Source organism: Aythya fuligula, chromosome 16 (assembly GCF_009819795.1).
Source record: "Aythya fuligula isolate bAytFul2 chromosome 16, bAytFul2.pri, whole genome shotgun sequence".
Lineage (NCBI taxonomy): Eukaryota > Metazoa > Chordata > Aves > Anseriformes > Anatidae > Aythya > Aythya fuligula.
Window position 1 is genome coordinate 741,363 of NC_045574.1, and position 26,108 is coordinate 767,470.

At 42.0% G+C, this 26,108-nt stretch overlaps 1 protein-coding gene across 2 annotated transcripts in view; it reads left to right on the plus strand.

Moving 5' to 3' along the window:
* The first annotated feature begins 10,233 nt into the window (after positions 1-10,233).
* The window catches only part of PREX1 (phosphatidylinositol-3,4,5-trisphosphate dependent Rac exchange factor 1), a 178,727-nt gene continuing 162,852 nt past the window's right edge, over positions 10,234-26,108 (plus strand). For both annotated transcript variants that reach the window (XM_032198116.1, XM_032198117.1), the window contains exon 1: positions 10,234-10,513. In XM_032198116.1, the coding sequence (XP_032054007.1) occupies positions 10,343-10,513 (171 nt within the window). In that variant the 5' untranslated portion in view covers positions 10,234-10,342. The remainder of the gene's footprint in view (positions 10,514-26,108) is intronic.

Sequence of the window (26,108 nt, forward strand, 5' to 3'; positions counted from 1 at the left end):
ATCCCCAACGTACCAGCCATTCAGAAGAGAGAGCTTTGTCTACACACTCCTTAAGAGGCACTGTCTCCTTGTGCCTGGGTGAAAGCAAGCAGAAGAGGCATTTTTCTCCTTCTCCAGGGACTATCAGGGCTTGGGGCTGCTGTCTGAACTTTGCAAAGACTTTCAGAAAAGTCTGAATCGTGTAGGTCTTTCTCATGGCTTGGAACTGTTTGCATAGTAAGACATTATGAAGATCAACAGTGGGTGTAAATGTGTAAAAAGGGCTGCACAATGTAGTTCAAGTCAACACCCTCAGAAAAGAAAAGAAAATCCTGTATAGAATTTATACTTTACAGTCACCCAACACCAGGGTGCATCTAAGAGCTACAAAATCTCAATCTCATACATGCCAAAGACAAACACCTTACACTTTGGTATTTTTTTTCTTAAATAAATAAATAAATAAGTATTCTGCAGCACATTATATACATCTAATTCAAAGTAACTATTTTTTTTTCCTTTCCATAGAGCTGTGTCTACATGGCGATGTTTTTCTTCAGTTCTGAAAAAGAACTTTTCTTCACTTCTCCAGCTGAGCATTTTGAAAAGCTTTGGATTTTTTACATTTTGACTTAATTGGCCAAATTTTTATCCAAAATGAAGATTTCTTGAAAGTGCTGAACTTCAGAAAGCAAAGGGACCATAACTGACATTTTTGCTATTGTTAATGCAATTTGGTTGTTAAGAGAAGCTTCAAGAAAAACACATCTGCCCTGTTCCCTTCCGTCTTCAGTCTAAGACACTCCGTGTGCTGTGTTGTGGGCCATTAGTGTTTACATTGTTTCATCTTCTGTGGCAAAGCATATTGGCCTCTTCCTAACTTTAGTCTGCTGTCACTGGCTTCCTGCTATGTATGATGTTACAGCATTCACACTGTAATTCAAATTAAAGTGTTCTGTGATTTCACGAGTGATACTGTCAGTTTAATGGCATTTTTATTGCCACTCTTATTTTTAATGTTTCTGTACAAAATCAGCAAGAGGAAAAAAAAAAAGCCCTTTATGATAATATCAATAAGGCAAAAAAAAAAAAGTCTGATTCCCATTCTCTGATGGGACTGCTGTAGTCAATTAGTATTCTGTTAGAGCTTGGTGATGTTTTCCCAGAATGTCTTTCTACGCCTACGCTGTGAGCTCACAGCCCATGCACTGACCTTATAGAAGTGGTTATAATTTCATGGACTGCATCCAGCATTGATGCATGTAGCAGTGTAAGGCTATAGTTTCACAAATGGCTTTCAACTGATCTGCATGTGAGTTGCTGCCAAAGGAGGCAGTCCCATCCTTCTCTCAGCCTTGCCCTTACCACAAGACCTTAGGTCTCCTCTCATGCCAGCGGCAGCTCTTAGGGGTTGCACACTGAGCCAGTCAGGGAAAAAATCTGTCTGAAAAAAGGAGCTTTTGTTTTTTTTTTTTGCCTCCTGGTTAATTTTCAGCTGCATCAGCTGATCCTGTTCACCACAGTATCACAAAGGAGGTGGTGAAAACATGCAGCAATGGAGAAAGGGGAAAAAGGGTAGCCCACACTTAGATGGGCTTATGTCCAATAACGAAACCACAGCCTGAGCTGCATATAGGAGTAAATTTTTCCTAATTACGTGAATTCAGCCCTGTAGGTATAAAATACATGCACGATAACCATATAGAGAGTTTTACCATTAATACAAGTTGTCCAGGGAGACTGCAAATGCAAACTTAGGTATTATGACAAAGCTATCTATTTTGTGCTAATCTGATGTCTAACTGATTGAGTCCACCCTTAGAGAAAGATCTCTGGTTTATCAAGTGCGGACCTCTTTTGTTCTCAATATTTAGTGGTGAAGGGTTCACATATTATTTCACAAATGCTTATTACTGAAATCACTCCATATTTAAAAGAAACAATTATTACTGCACTAAATTGCAGGTGTAGACAAAAAATAAAAATTACAGCTCTGCTTAAATACACTTGAAGCACTGAATATCAAAGCAGCAGCTGATGCAGCACCACATTACATGAGGTTTTGCTCCTTTCCCTGTCACCAACGCTGGAAATAGGCCCCAATTTAGTCAATCACTTACGTGTGATCTGAACATAAACACGTGAATGATCCATTCATTCTCAACAAGCATCTTAAGCACTTGTTGCAGCTGAAAGCAAGTGGACGACAGATTGCTGAGCTATTGCCAATCCCTAGCCCCCAAAATCAGGATCTGCATCTTCAAAAGCACTGAGGCACATGGGAAAAAACAGAGAGAGACTGGAATGGAAGAAAAGAATAAACAGATGGATAGTTTGTAGTTTGTTTATCTAATAAAACATTTTTTCTTTTGTCTCAAAATCTCTGTTGCATGAGGAAGACTTTTTTTTCTGCCTTTAATTATGTAAACAGTACAACTTTAGAAGTTGCTGCATAATATTAGCCTCCATCTGTTCATTTTTTTTTAAATTCACATTGGTTGTGCTGACCAAAAGGCAGGTGGCTTTTCCCATAGGATATACTGGTGGTTGATAACAACAAGACACAAATGCGTTTAGGAAGAAGCAATTCATAAACAAAAATAAGCACCATCATTCATATTGTTATTGTTGTTATTATTATTATTATTATTATTATTATTATTATTATTATTATTATTATTATTGTTATTACTTCATATACTTACTGTGAATAAAATACAAAAAGTGCCTTTTACTTGGTTATGTTAGCTCAGGGCAAATACTTTTTTCCAATACTATCTGCAAAACGTCCAGCAGCCTTTCTTAGTACTGCTCAAAACAACAAATTTCATAAGAATATTAATTTAACAGGAAAAAAAAAAGGCAAATTTATTTTCATGGTTTCATAGAGGAAAAAAAAATCATGTGGAACAACTCCAATTTAATTGACCATTTCATCATCTGGTGAACTTCCAGTTAGTGAAATACAAAACTTGTCTTAGTCCAATCACAGTGAAGTTTGATGTACCTCTGTTCCTGGTTCCTAATTCTAGTGCTTTACCTAAAAAGAGCTAAGCTTGATGTCAAGATAATGTTTCTATATTGTTGACTTTAGAGAGTAAAGAGCATATCACATAGCATTCTATAAGTCAGGAAAAATAAAAATGCTTGTTGTACATTAGTTAAACACTAAACTGCTTAAAAATACCCTGATTTGAGCAAGACCTTTTGATTAATTAAACCAAAATCTTCTCTCAGTTCAAGAGCCCAATAAGAACCCTTAATTACATAATCCAAAATTATGTCAGGAAAGAGCATCATGAAAATCTAATTATGCACTTTTTAGTACGTGATTAGTTTTAACTAGGTGGGTATGACTGAGGAAGAGCCAAAGAGGGAAAATATGATAAAAGAGGTAAATCAGACAGTGGAAAGAAAAGATTATCAGAGAAGTGAATAATGACAAATACAACTCCCTTCCAGTATGTCTTCAAAATTGGATTTCTTGACTTAATTATAGAATTATAGAATTCTACATTGATTACAGCATGTTTGAAATAAGACATGCTTCTCAATACTATGCATTTAGGATTTGACACAAAGCTCACCGATGCCAATGAAAAGGCAATAGGCTGTATTTCCAATTAACTAGTGAGTTCAATACCAGGAATATGTTCCAAAAATTTTGTCCATGTCACCTGACCTTATGATGGAAACAACTGTCCGTTCTCATTGTGCTGTCTCTCTGCTACATGTAACAGTAATACAACATTTTACAAAATGTTCTGTATAGATTCTATGTCATAGTTTAAGCATATCCTTCCTTCTTCTCAAATCCCAAATCCTTTTTGTCATTAAGTTGTTGACTCTTGGTTTTCTTTGGGATATTAGTTATGAAATAATAAGGTACTTGAGGACTCCAAGGAGAAGCACAGGCTTCAGGCAGTGCTGTCTCGTCACACGCTGAAGTGACCTGAACAACAGCATGGTTAAAATGTAAATAGCTGACTGGAAACTCGTGTGACATTGTGGGGGCCCCTTTGAGTGTGTTCTGTAAGTCAAAGACAGGAACTGCGAACTCCTGCATTCTGGGTTTGCACATATTGTCACTGTGTTCTTGGGCAAGCCACTTCAGCTGTCTGTATCTCAGTTACTCCATTTTCAAATGGATATAATAATACTTAACTTCTTCTGCCACACACTGTGAGTCTAATTAAGTGCTTTCAGAGTTTGACTGAATGCGTACAATATTATCCTCTAATCAAAGAGAATTCCACCCAGCCCTGCCTAGCAATTCAGTTCCTTTGTTCTTCAAGCTCACTCTAAGCCTCTCTATATTTGTCCTATGCCATTCTGCAGACAAGTTACCTGAGCGTTTTTCGTCCAAAAATTATTTTTATGCTGATTGTAAAAAAGGAAATGCAAATGCTCCACTGGCAGTTTAGGCTCCTGGAGAGTGAGAACCTGAGAAATTATTTCTGCAAAGCTCACTGCAAGCTATGTTTATATATCTTGCTTGAAGATAAATCATTTGTAGAAATTAAAGGGATTAATTCTTAGCTAGAATAAATCAGCAGTGGCTTTAGTGAAACCAGTAAACTGCGATGAAATATATAGGGGTAGGTGAAAGGTGATTCATGTCCACTATACACAGGCCAGGATCTGATTTCAATTACACTGGTGGAAACCTCCATTCACTACATTATTTTGACTGAAGTTTCTAGAATTACTCTGCATATCTACAGATACAATGTCAGGTTTTAAATTAGCTACTGCCATTCAGTAAACAGTACCTGGAGCCAGGGCTTGTTCTCTGCTCAGTAGCAGCCATAAAAGCAAGCAGCATTTTAGAACCTATATAGAAACAATACACTGAACACCATGGTACCGCCAAACAAATCCCTAGTGCACACACGACTTTAATGCATTGCAGAAATCCATTACTACCACCTCTAAAAGGGTATAGTAGGACTACTAAAAGTAGAGAGGAGGGCAGTAAAGGTGATCAACCATATGAAATGGCTTCCATATGACAAGAGACTAACAGATCAGGGTATTTTAACTTGATGTAGAAACCACTGAAGGCGAATATCCTAAAGGTCTACAAAATCTTAAATGGAGAGTAGAGGGAGAAGGGACCAGTGATCAAGCTCTATTTCTCACAATACTAAAGTTAAGGCGTACACAGGCAAATTGCCAAGTCTGAAGCAAAAGGGATTTTTAAATTATTTTTATAGAGCACATCATGAAACGCGGAGCCGATTGAATACTGGAAATTGCCAACTAAATAGTCCTGGAAAAGCCAATAATTTAAATGTGTGTGAAAGGCTTTAGCAGAACTCATCGCGGAATAGGTCCACAAGTGACTACTAAAAGCAATGGTCCAGGCACAACCTCTAGGCTCAGGAAATCACAGAATCACAGAATCGTCTAGGTTGGAAGAGACCTTCAAGATCACCTAGTCTAACCTCTGACCTAACACTAACAAGTCCTTCGCTAAACCATAAATCCTCACAAATCCTCACACTACCTTAAGCCAGGTAGGTCATATACAGTGCCTGAGTGCTGAAATTGTTTGGGGGAACCAAACTTCTACTGACCTATGGATTTCACGTGTACACCTTTGGTATTTCTATACCACTCAGTGAAATGGGCTGTGGGTGAGTTAATGCTGAAATGGGCTGGTAAATTTAGGGTGCCCTGTAGACAGACATTATGTAACAGATCTGGAAACAGTGTAACTGCACTCATGTGAGCTACCAGCTCTGTGATGCCTGCCTTTATTCAGTCCATACCAGCTCATACACAGTTCTACACAAAGCTCACTTCCAGCTTTAAGCTTCTCTTAAAGTTAGCTTGCCATACGTGGACTGTTTGAGACCCATTTTCACCAAGAGGTCCATACAACCAACTTGTACAGCAGAATACAGGAACCTATAATCCAGCACCTCCTTTAACACAACAATAAGAAAACACACAAAAAGACCCAGTGGAGATCCATACAGGAAAGTAATGTTCACATATATTGTCCCTTAGATGTACATTGTACCCTAGACTTTTTGTCATCCAGATACTGTTCACCACAGAAAGGCTTAATGAAGTGTGAAAGTGTGGCATACCAAATTCTACTCAAAAGCAGTATAAATGTCTACATAAATCAAAGCATGTGAGACTGGAGTTTATTCAGCACCACAATAAATAAATAAATAAATAAATAGGATCGATTCATATAGATCATATATACAATGTGTACGCATATACAATGCAGAATGTGTAATGCACTGAACAGCTGCCTTTGTCATCAAGCTACTTTGAAACTGAGCATGAGTGGCTATTCTTTGTTAAGTCGGAAATGGGGATTGGATTCAAAATTTCCTAACGTTAGCAAAAACCTATTAACTCCAGCAAATTTCAAATACACTTTTGGGAAGACTAATAGAGAGATATGCCTTTCAGAATGGAATAATAATGGTTAAAGAAGAAGAAGGAAAAAAACAAACAAACGAACAAAACAGTTGGGAATAGGCAGGTAGGTACATTACTGGATCTTCCCTGCTAAAGAGTCTAATCTCAGTTCAAATTAACAAATTCTACAATCACTCTGGATTTCTAAATCTTATTCTACAGCAGCCTTCTCAGAACCTTCAGCATGGCCTTCACAAGGCCAAGAGTGAATAATATTTTCTCCTACAATAGGGAACACAACCAGTACGGAGACAAACACATAGTTGATAATTATTTTTTTGGTATTGTGATACCATGTAGAGACCTTAACACCTTGGTCTTACTGTGGTAGAAAATGTACAAACATAACAGCTCCAAACAACTTACAAGCACATGTAAATTAATTACATCGTCATGAAAGATGGTGAATTTCATGGTAATTGATATGTCACTCTCCTGATAATTGACTCCCTGATTGTTTTACAAAGTAGCAGCATTTTTTTGTTTGCTTTTGAAGTGCTCACTTGAAAAAATATTGGCAGCAAAATTTCTCTTCAAAACTGAACAGTAGTTGTAAACTACTTCCTTTTTAAAAATAATTTAAAAAAAAAAAGGAGAAAAAAAAAAAACCAACAAGCTAGCAGGCAAAAATTCAGCTTAAGCTGTGTTCAGTTAATATACAACATCCCTTTAAAAATAAAAGAGCTGGCTGGCAAATTACAGATTTTTGTCTTTAAAATTAAAAGCCATGCTAGCAACTAACAAATCATCCAGTCTGAAGTAAGAACTCTCTGTGTATATTTGAGATAATTTGGAAAGAAATAAAATAAACAGTAACTAACAAAACAAAACTATTTACAGTACCAAAAATATTTTTCTACAGTATCAAAAATATTTTCTACAGCTAAAAGAAAACCATTTCAAAAAAAGAGCAGATTCTCTCTTTAATTTTAATGTAAGCTTCTTTCTTAATATTTTAATATTTCCAGTCAGAAGTATCATCCTTTTAAAATACCTTACATAATAATGCTTTTAATATTAACAATAAAGTTAGAAATTGTGTACGTATCTCACACACAACGTAAACAAAATGGTATGCATGCTACACAGTAGTTCAAGCATTGCTCAGAGAGCGTCCCACTGATTCCCTGTGATGGTCTCCTGTCTCAGCATTTGCTGAGGAAATGAAACTATTATGGGACTTCTGAGGCAAAAACAGGATCTAGAGTTAACAAATCAAAACTTTCAAACTGTCAGCTTTCTCATTCAGCCACAGGGCGGGGGCGTAGCTTTGGGGATGCTGATTTTTCCAAACAGAGAATGTTGTTATTTAAACCATCAGGATGTTTTAAATGAGAGTCTTGTCACTTGTCCCACACAGAAATATCATTTGAGTTTTAAAAAGACAGCAACTAGAGACACACTAACTAAATAAATGAAAATGTAGTAACTTGCAGAAGAAAACAAATGGTAATAATTAACTTGAAGGAAAAACAGCAAATTTAGAGTTTAATCTGACCTCTTCTGTAGTCTTGCTTCTTTGTCCTTGTCTAAGGCCTGTGCTGTGGTGCTCTTCCATTTCCTGTAGTGCCCCTCCATGCAGCTCAGATCTGTGCAAAACCCAGAATTATCTCCTGCTATTCCCTTTCCCCCAGTGCTTTTCCCTCTGATTTCCTGCAATTATGGATGCATGCGCTTTCCCACATTTTTCTTCCCATTCCGAGCAACCGTGTTTCTGACTGACTTGGAGTGAAGGCAACATTTCTCATTGATAAGGCTTCAGAAATTGAGTGATATTGCAACTTATCATGAGAATCATGTTTGCAAAGGTGTGAATTGTGTACCTTGACCCAAAGATACATCGTAATGAGATCTGACAAGCTAACATATCAATATTACTTGATTCAGAAAATTTCCACATCTAGGTCTAAAAACATCTTCAATATTTCTTTATGAAGCAGACATGCAGCCTGCTGCCACTATACCTTGACTGAAGAGCTGTTTTTTCACGTCACGTAATATGATATCCATGAAGCTCAAATCAGAATTAAAGATGACAATTGTGTGTTGGACTGCTGTCATTTTCTCCTAAATAGAAAACTTAATGCTTAGGATAAAAGAGACCCACCAAGACAGAAAAATGTCACTGTTAAGTTGAAATACCAAAAGAGGTATTTTGTGTTAGCCTGAGGAAAATGATGTTTTATTACATTACTTATGTTCATGTTTAAGGTAATAGATGAGATCTGTCCCTGCAGTTGTGCCACTTAAAAGTTCACATTATTAACATTTTTTTAATTTTCTTTTGAAACATTTTTCTTCTTAATTCAAAGGAAATAAATATTTATTAGTACCATGAAGAAAGCCTGGCAGCTTTTCTATGGTGCATTGAAGATATTTGAGTGAATCTCCACTGGTATGAATCACGTTAGCTTTCTGGAAATCAGTGGGACCAGCAGTGATTTTACAGGGCTCCGTTTACTGTTCTGTGAAATTTACTCAGTTCACCTCTGCCCTCGTGCTTTGCACCCACTTTGCATGAGCAGTTATAGCCAACTAAAACCATAATATTTCTGATTCACATCAGAGAAACACTGACATTTCTTGCATGTGTTCTTAATTAGCGTAGAAGTGTGTGACCTCTTACTTCTACATATCTGTGTACTTTCTGTGTATGCATTTCTACATGTATGTGCCAGACCACTGTGTTTGTGTGCCTGCCCCTCAGTACATCTCAGAAGAGGGAGGTATGGAGATTTGGGTGCATTTCTCTGTGCATGCAAGTGCCTGCGGTGACTTTCTGACCCAGTGAAGCTGTGTGTACGTCTCCACTTTCAGAGGCGCGTGCATTTGTGCCTGTTTCTGTGAGTATATGTGAGTTTGTGTGCGAGTGTGCCTGTCCTGGTGTACGTCTGCTCGCAGCAGGTCATGGGCTGTGAGGTCTGTGTGTGGGCGTCTGCTGTGTGTGGCTGCGCGTGGAAATGGGGCATGTGGCGGTGTGTTGTGTTACTGTGGTGTGGGGTGCCTGAGTTCAGTGTCTGCTTATGTTGTGTGAACGTGGTGTTTGTGGGGGCCGTGTGTTGGGTGTGAGGGGTGTGTGTGTGAGGGGCAAACGGACTGAGGGAGAGCAGGTTGTGTGGTGTGTGAGGGCGTGTGGGTGTGAGGGGTGAGTGGACTGCGGGAGCACGGGGCATTTGGCATGTGAGGGAGCTCGAGTGTAAGTGGACCGAGGGGTGAGTGGACGTAGGGAGCACAGGGCATGTGGTGTGTGAGGGGTGAGTGGAATGAAGGAGTGCGGAGCATTTGGTCTGTGAGAGTCCGGCTGTGACGGGTATCTGTGTAAGGAGTGAGTGAACTGACGGGTGAGTCGTGTCTGAGGGGTGAGTGGTCTGAGAGAGCACGCGGCACGTGGTGTGTGAGGGAGTTCGGGTGTGAGCGACCTGAGGGCGAAGCGGATTGTTGGAGCGCGGTGAGGCCGCGTTCCCGCCGTGCGCGCTACCCCTGAGGGCCGCCCCGTCCCTCCCGCCCTCGCCCCCCGCCGCTCTCCCCTCAGCCGCCCCCGGCCGGCTGCTGCCCGGGCCGGGCCTCCAGGGGCCGGGCTCCGCCGCCTCCTCCCGCCCCGTCCCGCCTTCCTCGCCCGCCTCCCGCTCCCCCACACCCCCCCGCCGCCGGGGCTTCCCTTCCTCTCCTCATTCAGCGCCGCCTCGGCCGCCGAGCGCCCGCCGCGCCGCCGTTCCCCCGGCATGTCCCGCAGCCGGGCTCCCCTCAGCGCCCGGCTCCTGTAGCGCCTCCGCCCGCGGGTGAGGCAGGGCCGAGGGGGGCGGCCAAGGGGGTGCCGTTCCCGGGGCTCTCCGGACACCGCGGGGCTATGGGGGGCTCCTGAGGCGAGCAGCGGGGAAACGGAACGCCTCGCCCCGCCGCCACCACCACCACCACCACCATGGAGCCGCCTTCTCCTCCTCCTCCTCCTCCTCCTCCTCACCCCGGCGCGGCGGAGCCCGCTGGCTGCCCCAAAGACACCGACCGCCAGCTGCGCCTCCGTCTCTGTGTCCTCAACGAGATCCTCAGCACCGAGCGGGACTACGTGGGGACCCTCCGGTTCCTGCAGTCGGTGAGCAGCGGGGGGACAAAGCCCCCCTCAGGGGCTCGGCTCCTCCCGGGGCGGGCCGGGGACTGCGTGCCGCGTCCCGGCGGCGGGGCGAAGCGTGAGGAGGGCAGGCCCGCTCCGGCCGGGGAAATTTCTGCTCTTCGAGCCGCAGAGGGCGGGGGATGCCCCCGCTGTGTGTGGGGGCCGCCAACAGCGGCGTTTGGGCCTCCGGCGAGGAAAAAAAAAAAAACATAGCCGGGGCGGCGGAGGACCGGCTGTGTCGCCCCTGCAGCCCCGGGGAAGCACGCGGGTGCCCCGCGAGGTGACAGGGACCGCTCCGGGAGCGAGTGCGCCTCGCTGAGTGCTTTCCCCCCTTTTGTTGTTGTTCGGAAGTTGCTGTTCCGCCCAGCCGCGAGCTCTATACTTGCCCGTTGGCTGTTATTTGTAAATAAATGCTATATATATAAATATATTTTGCTTTACGGGTGTAAACACAAATAAGGGATTGGGCCGGGTGCGTCTGTGCATGTGGAGACAATTATACCCGCCCTCCGAATGGAGTGGTTCAGAAGTAAAACTCCATCTGGATGTTTCCTTTTCCCTACGTAGGCTGTAGATGTGGAATTCATCAGCATACCACCACAGTCCTGCAAATAACTCGAAGAGCCCGCAGTAAAAGTTACTAGATAACAGATATGCCATAAAAAAGAAGAAGAAGAAACTATATGATCACACAGAGATCAGGAATCAAAGCAAGGGAAGTCTCTGCAGAGATTTCCAAAAGATTGGTCAGGGCAGAAATTCTTTCTGGTGTTTTGCTAGATAAGTACTAAACCCTGATTTCATTTAAATGGCTTAGACTCTGGACCCTTTCTGACTCATCTTTCCAGGAATTTTTTTTTTTGTTTATTGTTTAAATTCGGTTTGTCTTCAGCATTGTTCAGAGTCACCCAAGTGGCAAACTGTCTAGCGAAAAGATAAATGAAAAGGAAGCGGTTGCTTTAAGAACTAGTCTCTACTTAAATCCTCCTTTTCTCTCTCAAATAGTTGAAGACAAAGTCTGTAATTTCAGAAAGCTTCCAATTAAAGTGTCAGTTATCTTCATTTAAAACGAGGATTCTGTCTCACTGTAAGGAGATTCCTAAAATAGCTGCAAGTTGCAAAATGCCCCACCCTATAGACAAAACAAAATAATAATCATAATAAAACTCAGAAAATTCCTCTGTCCTAAGTACTGAATTTGTGATTTTGTGAGCTGCAGGCTGGAATGCAGATTCAGGCTGCGTGTGTTTTTTAGCTTCAGTTCCTGCAGCTAAATACATTTGCAATATTAACTAATGGGATTCTCATATATTGAAACAGAACATAACAGTGTTTTATTTATTTATATTTGTTAACTTGGCAGTTTTCGTGGTGAGTAATGTGCCTTAGGTAATGGCAGTAGAAGATACCGATGGAGTACACTTGGCTGCCTTCTCAGGATGGCTTGCTGCAGCCAGAGCCCTTCATAGCCACTTTGTTAGTAGCTGCCCGCCGGAGATTGGTGGTAGAATTATCTTGGGGGCTGGTTCTGATAGTGTGGCTTTACTCCCCTGTGGAGTTTCTGTTGCGGTAATTATGTTTGAATAAAGCACTGAGGGATGGGATCTTTCCTATCTCTAGGCCTTGGTTTAGAGCAGCGTTCACACATAGACTTAACTTGAAGCACGTATTGAATGTTCCTCTGCTGTCCTAAATAACAACAAGTTCCTTAAATCATTGACCTAGTTCTTATGGGCTGAGTCTCTATACAACTGCATTCAGGCAGCTGAATGGTTTTAGCACCAAGGAAAGGAGAATGAGGGCCTACTGCAGTGCGTGAGGGTGAATGGAGCAGTAGTGGGAAGATATTTTTAAAAACAAAATTTGGAGTGAGAAATATTTTCTGCATGAATTTGGTGGAAGGCCCTAACTTAGTACCTTCTAACAAGTAACTCTGGGATTCAGTATTCTCAAATCTATGTGGGCTTCACAAATTAAGTCCACTTTACTCCCATTAGCTTTTTTCTGAGTGTTCAGATGTGACTGTGTAGGAACTGTTGCTTTTGCCCCATGGGTCTCTTTATTACTGTCTCATGTTCCATGTGAGCAGCTCTTACCCAGTGCAAAATAAACATAAACTCTTCTACTTTCTGGGGTATGGTACCCAGTTAACACTCAAACGTGGCTGTGTGATATTTTTTTTTTTTTTTTTTTTCTTCAGTGTGAATTGTACTGAAATTAATTATTTTTCCATAAGCTGTAGAAGGAATTTCTTGGCAGCAGTGGAGAAAAGGCTGCAGTTCCCAAATCCTATGGAAACTAGTTCCTGTTGAACATGCGCTGAGACAGGAGGGGTGCAGATTCCTTTGCTTCAGTAACTTTAATCACTTTGATAAATAAAGGAAGGCTAAATCTCGCATCTTTCAGTCATCAGAATAAGTTTTCCATAAGTTAGATGGGACAGTTGTGCTTTAGAAAAAGGTTACCTGAGGGAGTTTGTGCTCCTTGTTAAATATTTTCTGTTGAAGCTGCAGTTCTCATTAAGTATTCTCAATAAACAATGTTTTAAAAAGCAAACAACTAAATTCTATGGGTTTATTCACAGCCCTGAGGTTGCTTGCTAACAGAAGCTTCCATGTGTTCCCTAGTAATGTAAAAGAATCTCTTAAGTATTTGATGCTATGAATTTGCAAAACAACTAAGAGTATTTTGGTCCTTTTTAGAAGGCTAGCATGTGACCATGTTAAAGGAAAGGTTTCCTTTTATCTTTTTCGTATTCTTAGAAATCTTCCCCTCCCCCCAACCCTCCTCCAAGCTATAGGGAAAGTAGTTTCCCCGGAAACAAAGGGACTCAATCTTTATTTTGTTTGCCTTGTGTAGAAGATTGTCTTTATTTTTGCTTCTATGGATTCGTAAAGAGGGTATCATGAAAGTTACAGCACATCGAGTTCTCTTTTCTCACAAGAAAAACTGTAAGTTACCAGGAAAAACATCTTGCTATTGGTTTTGTGCTCAGAAGTAAAAACATTAATAAAAATGCTCCAGGTATTTGCCTATTTAAATAATGTAGTGTCTAGAACCTGTTATTTCGTACCTCTAGTGATTCTCACAGAAGGAGTTGTATCTGCAATGTTAACATAGCTGTCCCACATCACTACAGCTTAACTGTTTTATTCGATCCAGTAGGTTTGGTTTGGGGGCACAGGAAGGCAGTTCTGGTCAGTTTTTTCCTGGTCAGTTCCTGTTATACCTGTGAGTCCCAAAGTCCCGTTGCAGTATTAAGTACCAGAACTGTGGACAGAACGAAACCTCATAGCTTTTTACTGTGGTTTGCTCCAGATCTTGCAAGACAAGGTGATCAGTTCCAAGAGTTACAGCTATTTCATTAGAGTGCCTAGATTCCATATTAAATGTTAGTAGGGTACAGATAAGATACTCATGCATATCATAGGATTTTGATAGACTTATTTTTCCTAGATTGAGCCTCAAAATGAAGAGGCACCATACTGAGAAAGAGCAAACTGTTTTCTACCAGCACTCAGCTAATAATTTGGAGTTACTCAATTATAAATATGCACAGGCTGTATTGTGCCCTGTCTTATCTGCCATTTTACTAGGCAGGTGTGATGTTGCAAAATACAGAATCCTGCTTGAAGAAGTACTCTGGAAATCATGAATATTAATAGATAATGTAGTTATGTGGATGTGTGCTAACTTTCTTTATAAAGGCCCATTATACGGACCAATTTTTAAAGCAGCAGGGAGAACTACAGGGAATGGATGAAAACATACTGCTGCCAATGTCATTAAAGAACTACTGATCAAATGAGAAACAAAGTGGAAAATTGTCTGAAGCTAATGGAACTTGACTAAAAGTTACTGATGGAGTAAGATAAACTTCAAAGAGAACAGGGCAAATAGTTCTGTTGTAAGTCTCTGCTGAGATCATAAGCCATAAGCATTTTCAGTCTCCAGACTTCAACATTCAATTAATCCTTTGCCTCCCTGAAACCTCTTTTAACAGTGCAATTTATGCAGAAATGTTTACGTGTTATACGTGATCTTGTAAATATTTCAGTTTTATGTGACAGAACTAAAACAGGCGATGATTTACTTTGATGACCAGTCCGATAAATGTTAAAGCATCTGTCTGGTGACATATAATTTTGCTAGCATACCAAGGTTGACATGAATTTGTGGCTGACAGTAGAGCTTTTGGGTACTGAGGCATAATGTTGGCACTCTGCAGCCTCTAAGCTTACTTGTTGTTCTCTAGGTATCTGTTCTTGCCTGTGCTGTAGAAAAAAGTCCCTGCAAAATTCCTTGAGAAAAGAAAGGTTGTGGTTTGTTTGAATGCTATGTAGTCGTTCCACAGAATTACGGTCAAATCTGTGATATTGGTGTTGTGGTGATTAAAGACCATTTTTCAAGTGAGGAGGCGCAGGAGCCCTGAGTAATTTCATGCACATTCACTGACCATTGTTCTAAAGTGGTGTGCAACAATCAGATGTCAGCATTTAGAGGTTTGGCTGAGCAGTTTGGAGATGTAATCATATTAATTGCATGTGAAAGTGTAGTAACAGTAATTATCCAATATACTAGATTGCAGTGATAGGTATTTTGGTGTATACACACTTATTTTTTTCTGCAGTCCTTTAATTTCACTGAACACTTGGCTGTAAGCTGCACGTGCAGCTCCCACAACTTGGTCAGTTAATTGCAAGTATATACAGCCAAATTGTGCTCTGCATCATATACAGATACGGCTCTTTCATCTCTCCAAAGACAAACCACCAATGTGTAAATTTTAATATCAGGATGCCAGGATGTAGTTTTAGCTTAAGCAGTTGCTGCATGCTCAGTGCAGGCATGAGAACAGCATGAAAGTTGAGTTGTCCTTATCAGACAGGTATCAGGTTGGATAACTAATTGTACCAGGACTATTTTTAGGTTTGAATATTATGGCATCCTATATTTTTATATGAAGATCAGAAGTCTTCCATCTTAGCTGTTATATAAATATTACGTTAGGACACGTGCCATCAGATAAATTAACCCACATCCTACCGTCTCAAAATATTTGTTATGCTCCCTTTTCTTGTTTGCTTTGTGGTTGTAATTGATCTAGTATCTCTGGATTTTGCACTCCACCCATCTCGAAATACGATAAGCATCACAGGCCTCTTATTTTTTTCTTCATATTTCACAATCGTGTTTGCATCCAAGATTAGGGCTCCGGTACTCAGAGCAGCAAACAGACCATTTGTCTCATCTGTGAGGTGTGGTTTCCTGTCTTGCTCTGTTCTCTGCGAGTTTCACCCTCAGTAGACCCGGATAAACTCTAATTCTGGAAGGTGAACCATATGGTTTGGGTGATGCCGTTCCTCTGCTATGAGGCTGCTAAAACAGCAGCTGGGGAGAGGAAGGAGATGGAAATTTGTTTGGAAGAGATCTATATTAGCTTTGCTGTTTGGTACTTTCAGTTACTGAGATGTGCTCACCTACATCCAATTGTTATGATTGCCTATGATCAAGACTTTCTGCTGTCGAGTCTTAACAGCATGGGATGTTTTTCTTAAAAGCTTGGTTCCTGATACTTGTAAATTGAGGAAGATTGTGGCTTTCATTTTAAAGGGCAAGTTTTGTAGCCCTTGTGGTTGTAGAGTGTGAAGAACATCAGCAAAGCATAAATGCTCGTTAGTTTTCAGGAGTTTGCATTATGACTCTTGTATTGGGATGGCAGTTCTGTTGGTAGGAGTCTTGTTTTCAGATTGTGCTTTGCAAAAAGAGCTACTAAAGGCTGAAATGCAAGCAGGTGAGAAAGTTCTTCTGCACTAGATACTAAGAGAATGTGAAGAAAATGGTCTGGAGGTAGAAAGTGAAACAAAATGGAAAACAGAAAAGCAAAAGAAAGTAAAGAAAGCTCTGAAAACATTCCTTCATCTTTAGGCTTAGAAGGAGGAGAGACTCAGCTGGTGTACAACAGCGAAACATCAGGGATATCAATGGCATTGTCAGTTTACTGTAGCAAAAAATTTTTTTTCTATGCATTTTGTAAGTTTCTCTTGCATGCTATAGCTGTCATATTTCACAGGTCAGGGTATACTAAATGATGTTAATGTTAATTCGTACTTCTACTTATCAGTAGGATATGACATAAAGACAGAGAGATCTTCATAGTTTTCACTTGTTTCTGAAATGCCAGCAGGTGATAACCTCTTCTTCCTCCACTTGGAGGGAATGCAATAGGGAGTACAGTCTAAGGCCACTTGGAGCAGAGAACTAAAAACAGTCCCAGATTTTCTTGCATACCTGCACGTGCACTTTCTGTCAGACTTTTCACTGAGACACCGTGTTGGCATTTCTGTGGACCTCAGGTGGACGTCTTGCTAGGTCCACGTGGACCACCTGTGATCTGGAGAGCCAGCTGTGGGTCTAAGAGCAGGAACTGAGGATACAGAATTCAAGGGTTCTCTTCTACTTGGAGACACGTCTGAGCTCAATTTCCTTCACTTGGAAAGTTGCATGACCAACCCATGCCTTTTGCGGTGAGGCTTTACAGACCAAAGGCGTATAGGAGCACAGCAGATTTTTCATATGAATTAAGTTATTTTTGGTCTCTCACAGAAGAGCCACAAGGAGAAAATACCTGTAAATCCCCCATGTGGTTTCACCACTTTGCTGCCACACAGGTGAGAAATAAACCTTCTTTTTCTTTGCTTTCTGTAGGTCGCTCTGGCTTGGCGTGCAGCTGACCCTTTGTTAACTGTTCTCTCTCTACCTTGGTCTCGTTCCATTCTTCAGAATGCAGTGTTTGCTCTGACTCTTCCTCCTTGATTGCAGTGATACCATCAATCAGCCCTTTTGCCATTTGTCCCTCCCTCTCATGACGGGGATGCCAGTTGTCTGAACATGTGTTGTGCTCTTGGGGGGGGGGGGGGGGGGGGGGGGGGGGCAGGGAGAGCCTGGCTGCCCGTGCTTTCCCAGCGCGGTGCTGATGCCTCTGCAACAAAACTCTTTTGCAATAGCAGTCTGGGGCTGAGTAAGTGCACGGGAGGGACAAAGACCCTGGGCTTTGGTAGGAATAGGCCTGTGGATTGAAAATGAAACAAACATTGGAGATAGCAGGACTGATAGGGGTAAAGTTCTCCATACGTAGCTGAATGCATGGCCAACTTTATAGTTTTTTGGCTGACTTTAGCAGGAGGCAGACTGATCTATAGTAAAGGAGCTTGTTTGTACCTAAATATAGGGAGAAAAAGTTTGACAGTTCTGTTATTTTTCCAGTTCCCAGGTCGTTCAGCATTTGTGCCATGGGAAGGCATGCTGCCTGGTGGTGTTGGGAAACGTGGCTCCTCAATTGACAGCGTATCAAAAAATCATCAGGAGGGCTGCAGAGGATCTTGACAGATCATATTCTGATCTGAAAGGAGGGTCGTTTCTGATGTTTATCCTGGTGTTTAGGTGTCCTTACTGTTGGAAATATTTTCCTAATGCCTACTGTAATGTCTAATCTCTTTTTTTTTTTGCAGTGAGCACAGAGGTGATCTTTTTCTCTTGTATCAATTTCTCAAGTGCATGTATATTGTGGCTGTTAGCACATTTTGTTTCACTGTAGACTAAATTGTCAAATTATGCAACTCTTTTCTTACAAGCTATTTAATTTTACCTCTGATAATTTCTGTGCTATTATTTGGATTCTCCACTTACTCTGTTTCTTGAACTCTAGTGTTTAAACTGTGGGCACAAGGCACTTAAAAGTCTTTAGCAGTGCAGAGTTCTTACACATTACACAGGAGGAGTATTGTAGCACAGCAGCCATAAACAGTTTGCCTGAGATTGTACCTGTCTTTGAGGACAACTCATTGATCATACCAGTGACAGCGACTGTTTGCATACAGGCTTTATGGGAGCAGTGTAATATTTACAATTCTGGGAAGTGTCCTGGAAGGACAGCACTGAGCCTTGCTCAAGGGGCAGAGAGCGACTTCAAGAGTGTCTTCAAGTAAGCTGCTCTGGTCAGACCTGGCGGCCCTAGAGGCATCCTGCTCCACAGGGGTATCTGAGGCTTGAAAAACCTTCTCCCAAGTGCCCTGTCTGCCTGCAGGTATGCAGATGAGTCCCTGACAGACGAGGTTTTCAACAAACTACCTATTTCTGTTACCTGTCTATTGTTTTCTTTAGGCACTTGCAAGAAAATACAAGGGACTATGTGAGAATTTCCCCTTTGTTTCCAGCAGTAAAATCCATTTTCTTTCTTTTTTTTTTTTCTTCTAGTCTCAGCTGGATTCTCAATCTGCAACATATGCCTTCTTGGTAAAGGTCTTGAAGAGTAGCAGTGGGTTTTTAAGGTGTAAATTGTAAGGTTATTTCACGTTGGTGATGCTCAGAGTCACTGTGCAGTGGCAGTCTGTAGTGGTGGCCAACAGAAAGAGTACTGCTCACCCACATACACGTGTATCTGCTTATCTGCTAGGCCTTCCGTTATCAGTGAAGGCTATTGTTAGTTTTCTTGCACTAAATTAGGATGTAGTGACACAGCTTTGCAGAAACCTAATTTGGCCCCTCAGATCTTGTTGGACCAGGCCTTACCAGTGGCAAAGGCTTTTGGATCTTCTTGTTTGACACCCTTGAAATAAGGAAATGGAAAGATATCTTATGGCCTCCTGTATTTTGTGAAGATTTTTCATTTGCAAATAGCAGTTGTAACAATTGCAGACGTCTGTTTTGTGGATCAAACCTTTGAAATGGTTCTGAATGGCTGTCTCTGCGCAAGGTTCCTTTGCAGCCATCGTTCAGCCAGGCCCTTTTGTTTTGTGCTTTAGATGACATGCAAGAATGCATAGTTCATTTGCAGTTAATGCTGCTGCATGTTCCCGTCCTCCTTGTAGTGTGGTGGGATGCTTAATCCATATTTACACAGCAGTATTTCCATTAATGCCCTGCATTGACAGATGATTTCTTGATTAATGCAATCAGTAAAGCAGTTCTGTTTTAGAGTGCACAAAGGCTGTTTGCATTAAGGACCTAAACAGTAGGGGTTGTACTTGTGGCACAGGAAGGCTGCTATTTCTTCTTCTGGGGTGACTTCAATCCATTTTCCACGCCTCCTTTCTGTATCTTAATTTCTGTCTCAGTGTTTTATGTTCTGTTTTCTACTTGCATCGAAGCAACTGCTCCTACCTTTTTGAAGGATGGAATGGAAGTGTCACTCTCTTATCTATTTGGAAGAGTTCCTGTTTAGCAGAAGGAATGACTGTAGCGTTCTCAGCCATTAACAGCCAGAGGCAATAAAAAGATTTGAAATATGCAACAATGTCATTTTTTAGTCAGTTACAGAGACTTCATTGTGGAGTAATGCAATTCCTACAGAGCTATCTCATGCAGAGACTGAATGGCACCTTTTACTTCTCTTTCCGCTCTGAGTCACAAACTGAGGCTGGGGCTGGGGATGCACCAACAGGATGCTGAAGACCTGAGCAAAACCTTGGCCTTGAATGTTGCTGCAGGTGAAGACTGCTGGTTGATTGCCCAGCCTAGGCAAGACTGGTCAAAGCTTTAACTCTGCCTTCTGCCCGGCTGATTGAGGCAAGCTGCAATGGGCACTCAGAGCTGCAGTAGACCTGTACTGTGGGAGAACCTCAGGGTGGTTGCTGTGGCTAAAGTGCCTGACTCCCTTCTTCCCCCTTGTGTAGGAGCCACTCATGTGAAGCAACCTCAGCTCCCTTTGAACTGCAGATCTCAAGACCGGAGTGGGAGAAAACAGTTCTGTGGAGAGAAAACAGTTCCTTCACTCTTCCTAATGAGCCCTGCTCCTTGGAAGAATAACTCGCTGCTTACACAGCTGAGAGCCATATGTCAGGCCACAAGATAGTAATTGCCCCAAACTGAATGGGAGCTGTGACAGGCCCTTGGAAACCTGAGGGTAGGAGGACACACTGACTATTCCAAGCATCATGATGCCCATGTATGAAAACCCACCTGCTTTCTCATCCAGTGCTGCTAGCACAAGGACTTGTCACTAACTGTAGGGAACTTCCAGCAGTTCAGAGAACAGGCAATTCCATGTCATGTTTTGCTGAGCTGCAGAGAAGGCAATAGATTTTTACACCTTGATTATTTAAAAAAATTGGTTTGTTTACTTGCATTATGGGACCGTGGAACTGAGATAAAGGAGCTTGTATGTTCATGTAAGAATGTTGAATCAATCTCATTGCTACCACTAATTTTATGGAGGAGTATCAGCCACACAGATAACACCTGGCTGCAACCCAGCTGACATCTCATGATTCATGGAATAAATTTTTGAACGCTTTCAATGCAACCTTCAGTTTTTACTTCTGGCTTTGCTTGTGGTCAGTTCTTGTGTGCCAACAGGTTAATTTGTTAATTCCCAAATTACTTAGCCTATGTAAAATCTATGTAAAATGAGGCTGTTTTGATTTTTTTTTATTATTATTTTTTTTATGAGCACTGTCTTTTAGTCATTAAAAGTATTCATGGACTAGTCATCATTCAGTTGGCACAGAAATACACTTTCAGTTAAATAAAAGGAGCAAACAATCCAACATGCAGGGTGCTGATGGCATGTTGCCTGTGGATTCGTTAGTTATTCAGTTGCTGGTATTTAAGAGTTAGGGCTAATATTTCCAGGGCTCCTTGGAGCACATGTTGGGAAGTACTTGGTGATATGTTTTGGATGTGAAGCTTGATGCGATTGGGCTGGGAGTTTGACTGGTACAAACCAGATTGCTGGTTTAGATGTGAAACAGTGTCACCACCAGTGCTGTTCTTTCTGCTGACATCTCATGTGTCAGAAAAGGCAGAGGGGAAAATACTGATTGCTGGGGGGTTATGCTGCTCATCCCTCCCCTGACTGGGCCACTTAGAGAGAGGCTGGCACAGTCCTTTACAGTGGTGACCCTGACTGCTGAGACTGTCACCAAGGAGCGATGCTTGACTTTGTGATCCAAATGATTTATTAAACGATTTATTAAGAAACAGCTTTGAACTTGAGACTCATTTTACGCTGGAAGTGCTGGATGGCTGTCAGATGTTAAGTACTTTTGTACATGTTTAATGAGTTTAGATTGGGAAAAAAAAGGCATAATGACACTATCCACATTTCCTTATACATTTGCTTATCCGTAGTAAATCACTTAGTGATAACACTTTTGCCTTGCAAGTTTTGCTTGCTCCTGCACCTGTCATCCTAGCATGGTTTGAGTAACTTGGAACAACCCGTCATAGGATACATGAGGGAAATGTGTGTCAAGAAAGAGGAAAAAACCATAAAAGGTTGCATTCGGGGTTATTTTGGAGGCTGAAGAAACTGACAATGAGAGGAGCTCCCTGACATTCAAAGTGTGGTTTGTAAGTGGCGGATGGCCCTGGTCTGGGGACAGATTTCTGATAAGAACTCACTAAAATGCAAATTCTTATCTCAGATAGGTGGGTGGGTTTTAGCTACAAAGCAAAATCTCTGGTCTCATGGGACTTTTTGTCTAATCCGACAACTGCTTTGAATTCACAAGGAGCCATTTGCTGCTAACGTTGTCACTAGGAGGCTAAAGAGCCCCCTTTCATTTTGTTTGAAGGGGCAGGAACAGAAGGCTGTAAAACTTCTGAGCTGGTAAAATGCTTCAGACTCTGAAGCCCGATTCTTACGCACAATCCAGGTGGTTGTGGGAACAATGGACAAGCCTGCTGCAGATAAATATCAGTGGGCTGTGGATTATTTAATATGTGGGTCACAGGGGGTTGGGAGATGCTGTGGCAGAAGTTTATCTGATACTGTCAGGACAGATCGGTGATTAATGCCCCATATTGTGAAGCAAGAACTCAGGCTACGGACTTAGTAAACAAAACAGTGCCAGGCTTCATTCTCTGACCCTGCAGCCAAGTGCCATGATTTTGTCTTGCCTTGTCCCCCTGAGCTGTTTTAGTCTCAAAGCAGGGTGGCTGCATCCAGCCTGCCTCCTGGGAATGGTCCCTGCCCTGTCCTAACACTGCCACCCTGCCTGGGCCACAAGGGTGCCAGGGGCTTTTCCAGTGCTTCTCCAGCAGTATTCCCAGGCTCAGGCCGGTGTCCTGCTGCTGTTAGCCTTCTAGGATGGGCATCCCATCCCCGCCTGAGGCACATCTCCCTGAAACAGGACTGGGGTAGAGCAGGGATGCCTGTGGCAGAGGTAGTAATGCCCAGCCCCAGTGCGGGGGTGGCTGGGGATGGGTTTCCTCCTGACGCTCTGTGCTTAGGTGAAAGTTGTGGGTGCCAGGCCACAAGTGGTGGCAATTCATTTGGCCAGCCTTCCGTAACTGATTTCTGTCACTGCTGACTCTGCCATTGCCCCAGTATCTTCTGTTTTCTTGGTCTGTGCAGGAGGGAAGGGAGAGGAAATGCAGTCTGAGCGGGTGGGGGCTACTTCAGGACAGTGTGAAAGGGAAGCAGCAGTTACCTAACTCTGACTGTCACTGCTTACAGCTGTGTGCTGAGATACAGTACACTGAAAGCATGTTGGTCCTTCACGTGAGGTACTGCTTGCTCGTTTCTGTTTTATTTCCTGCCCTTCTTACTGTGGAAAATCCAAGGTTTCAGACAGTCCTTGCTGGACACTTGGATATTATTGTTTTTTTTAACCTTATAGCTCTCTGGATGCTGGTGCTCCTGTCTCTGTCATGTTACCGGCACTGCGCTCAGAAATCAGCTCAGATGGGAAACAGATGTTTGTGAGGAGAGGGTACTGACAGGAGGCGGAAAAGGGAAGAACAGCAGGGGAAGGTTTCCAAAGAGACCTGCAGAAGTACGTTTGCTAGGAGCATTCAGTTGTCAGAGGTATGATTCCTCAATGGGAAAAGATGAATGCTGGAGAGAGGCTTTTCCCAGAACGTGGTTCCTTTGTCAGCTCTTATACCAGAGCATGTGCAGATAGCACTGTTGCAAAGAAATGCCTCCTTCTTTACATCAGCACAAGTGTTTTGTTCACATGCGTGGAGAACAAGTTCTGGAAGCTTGTCAGTAAACAAATGATGATCTGGGGACTCTTTGGGCTAAAGATAATTTCTTTGGGAAATAATTGAAAGGTGAGATTTGCTGATTATGTTACTTATATAAGACAAAAGTGCCACTGGAGTTCTTCGCTTAGTCATTAAATGGTACGAGGCACACAAAATCCAGTGTATTTAGCGGTGCAGCATCTGTTTTTGCTGGGCATTTTACTGAGCCAGGCCTCCAGCTTTGCCATAGCTGACTTGCTAGTATTCTGCTGGATCCCGTCCTCTGGCCTTCATGTTGGACCCAGATTTTTGGTTTACGTTGCCTTGTTTTACCACAGCTAGCCGAGCCTTAGCACAAGGACAGGTACTCTGCCTCCTCTTGTGCTCAGTGCTTGCCAGAGTAACTACAATTAGGAGTTAGGGAACAAGAGGAGAAAGGAAAAAAAAAAAAAACATAAATAAAGTTAAAATGTATTGAAGACTTCTGAGCTAAACACAGCTGGAAAGAGTATTGGTTTCGAGTGAATGGAAGAAGTCAAAAAGGACAGAGCAGTACTTCTGGGGAGTTAGAACAGGTCAATGCAGACATAGTACGTAATTTCTTAGCCTTTCACTATTCACCAACTGTGATGGTTCTGTGAAAAAATCAGCTCTGGGCAGTTCCTGTTATAAAATTAAAAATTTGTATACAGGTTTCTTTATTGCTTTAGTTTCTGTTGTTGGCTGGGCCTGTATTTTTTGTATGTTTGCCAAACGAGGCACGACTTTCTTACTCTTTATTCAGTGAACAAAACATTCCCTGAAGTAATGCATGTTTTCATCTCTCATTTGACTATTAAGCCTCTCTTGCTTTAAATATTTAATGTACTCATTTGCATTCTGACATGGGGAACAGATCAAGCTGATGAAACTTTGCGTAGAATTTTTTTTCTGGTGAAGGGTGCTGGAAATTTTCTGCAGTTGCACTGAATAGCAGAGGAAAAAGAAAAAAGATAGGATACTTAGGATGATATTCTGCTTTGCGTTATGTTTGGCAGAGCATCCTTTGGGGCTTCTGCTATCTCCATGAGCTTTATCCTGCAGGATGCTGAAGCCCGGAGGAGCTGGTGGAGCTCAGCCTGCTCTAGCAGGTGCTGTCACCTTGCAGTATCAGCCTTTTGTATATAAATATGAGCATCATCAACAAAAAGCACATCTGGGAATTTCACTCAGACCTGTTTCCTTCCACATCTAAAAACAGCTTAATATGCATCTTGGCATCAGATAAGTTAGAAAGTACGGCCGGTCTTTTGGTTTGTCTTTTATACTGTATATGCAGCATATATGTCACAGGAGATCCTTTTGCACAATAGAGGCCAATGAGCAGTTGCACAAGAAAAAGCCACGATATTTGGAAAGTAAAGTATGAATCAAATTTTTACAGCACACAACCAGAGGAACTGAAATTTGCAATCGGCAAGCAAGAATTAAATTGCAGTGGCAGCAGTTGCTGTGTCCAGGTGGTGTGTGTTTGGAAGCAAGGCTGCATGACATAAGTTCTCTTTTAATGTGGTTCTGGGTGAGCTGCTGGGGCAGCATGGTATCAAAAAAACAGCTTAACCCAGTGGAAAGAAAAGTCTCAGGCTGTTTTCTTCTCAGGGTTTGGAGAAGAAGAAAATTTTTGCTTTGAAGTGCATTAAGAATAAAGATACTGGTCTGTGTTTATGTGGCACTTTTTTAGCTGTATTTTCTCAAATTAGAAAACCAGCATTTAGCAGATGGAGAAACTGAGGCCCAGAAAAGCAAGATGACGTGCCTGAAGGTTGCAGAGGAAGTAACTAAGAGAGTCAGCAGCCGAAGCTAAATGATCCTTCGTAAATGATCTTGATCCTTTGTTTCCTGTAGGAGAAAAACCATAGTAAAAGATGTCACACAAACTATACATCCTGGAGGAAAAAAAGCAGCAGGAATAACACTCCTTTAATTCAGTCTTCTGGCAACCAGCTGACACATCCTTGGCAGTTAATGCTCAATGAACTGGTGGTCGTAGCTCCATTCCAAGGGGACTGTTAGGCATAACCTGAAGCAGTGTTGGCAATCTATGCACAGACCAAGAGTCAGTGAGGATGCGGGACACTGGTACTCTCAGAACTGGAAAATTATTAGTGCTGGATGCAAGAGACTGTGCTCAGAGAGTTTTCCTGCTGTAGTTCACTGATGTGAACACGAAATGTTGAACATAAGTCTCAGCTCTTCAGGAATTGCCAGTCAGCAGCTTTCCATTGCTCTCAGTGAGTAATAAAAATGTAAATAAAGAAGTTACTTTATGTCTTAGAATTACTCAGTGGCAGTTGTCTGAACAGTTGTGCTTATGCTAGAATCTCAACAAGTGCAAGTGCAAACACTCAGACATCTGGTTGTTTCACGCTTGCCTAGGCTGCTTGTGTGTGTATGTTAGCTGCTCTTCTCAGCACTATGCAAAAATACTTTATTAAGCAGTTAGTACAAGCCTGAGTTCTGCAATCAAGACTCTGCTGAGCACAAAGGGTCTAAAAGACAGAAGTGAAGTGAAAATGTCAGTGGTTTGAATGTACTGCTCGTGCTGCCCTTATGTTCACTAGGAAAT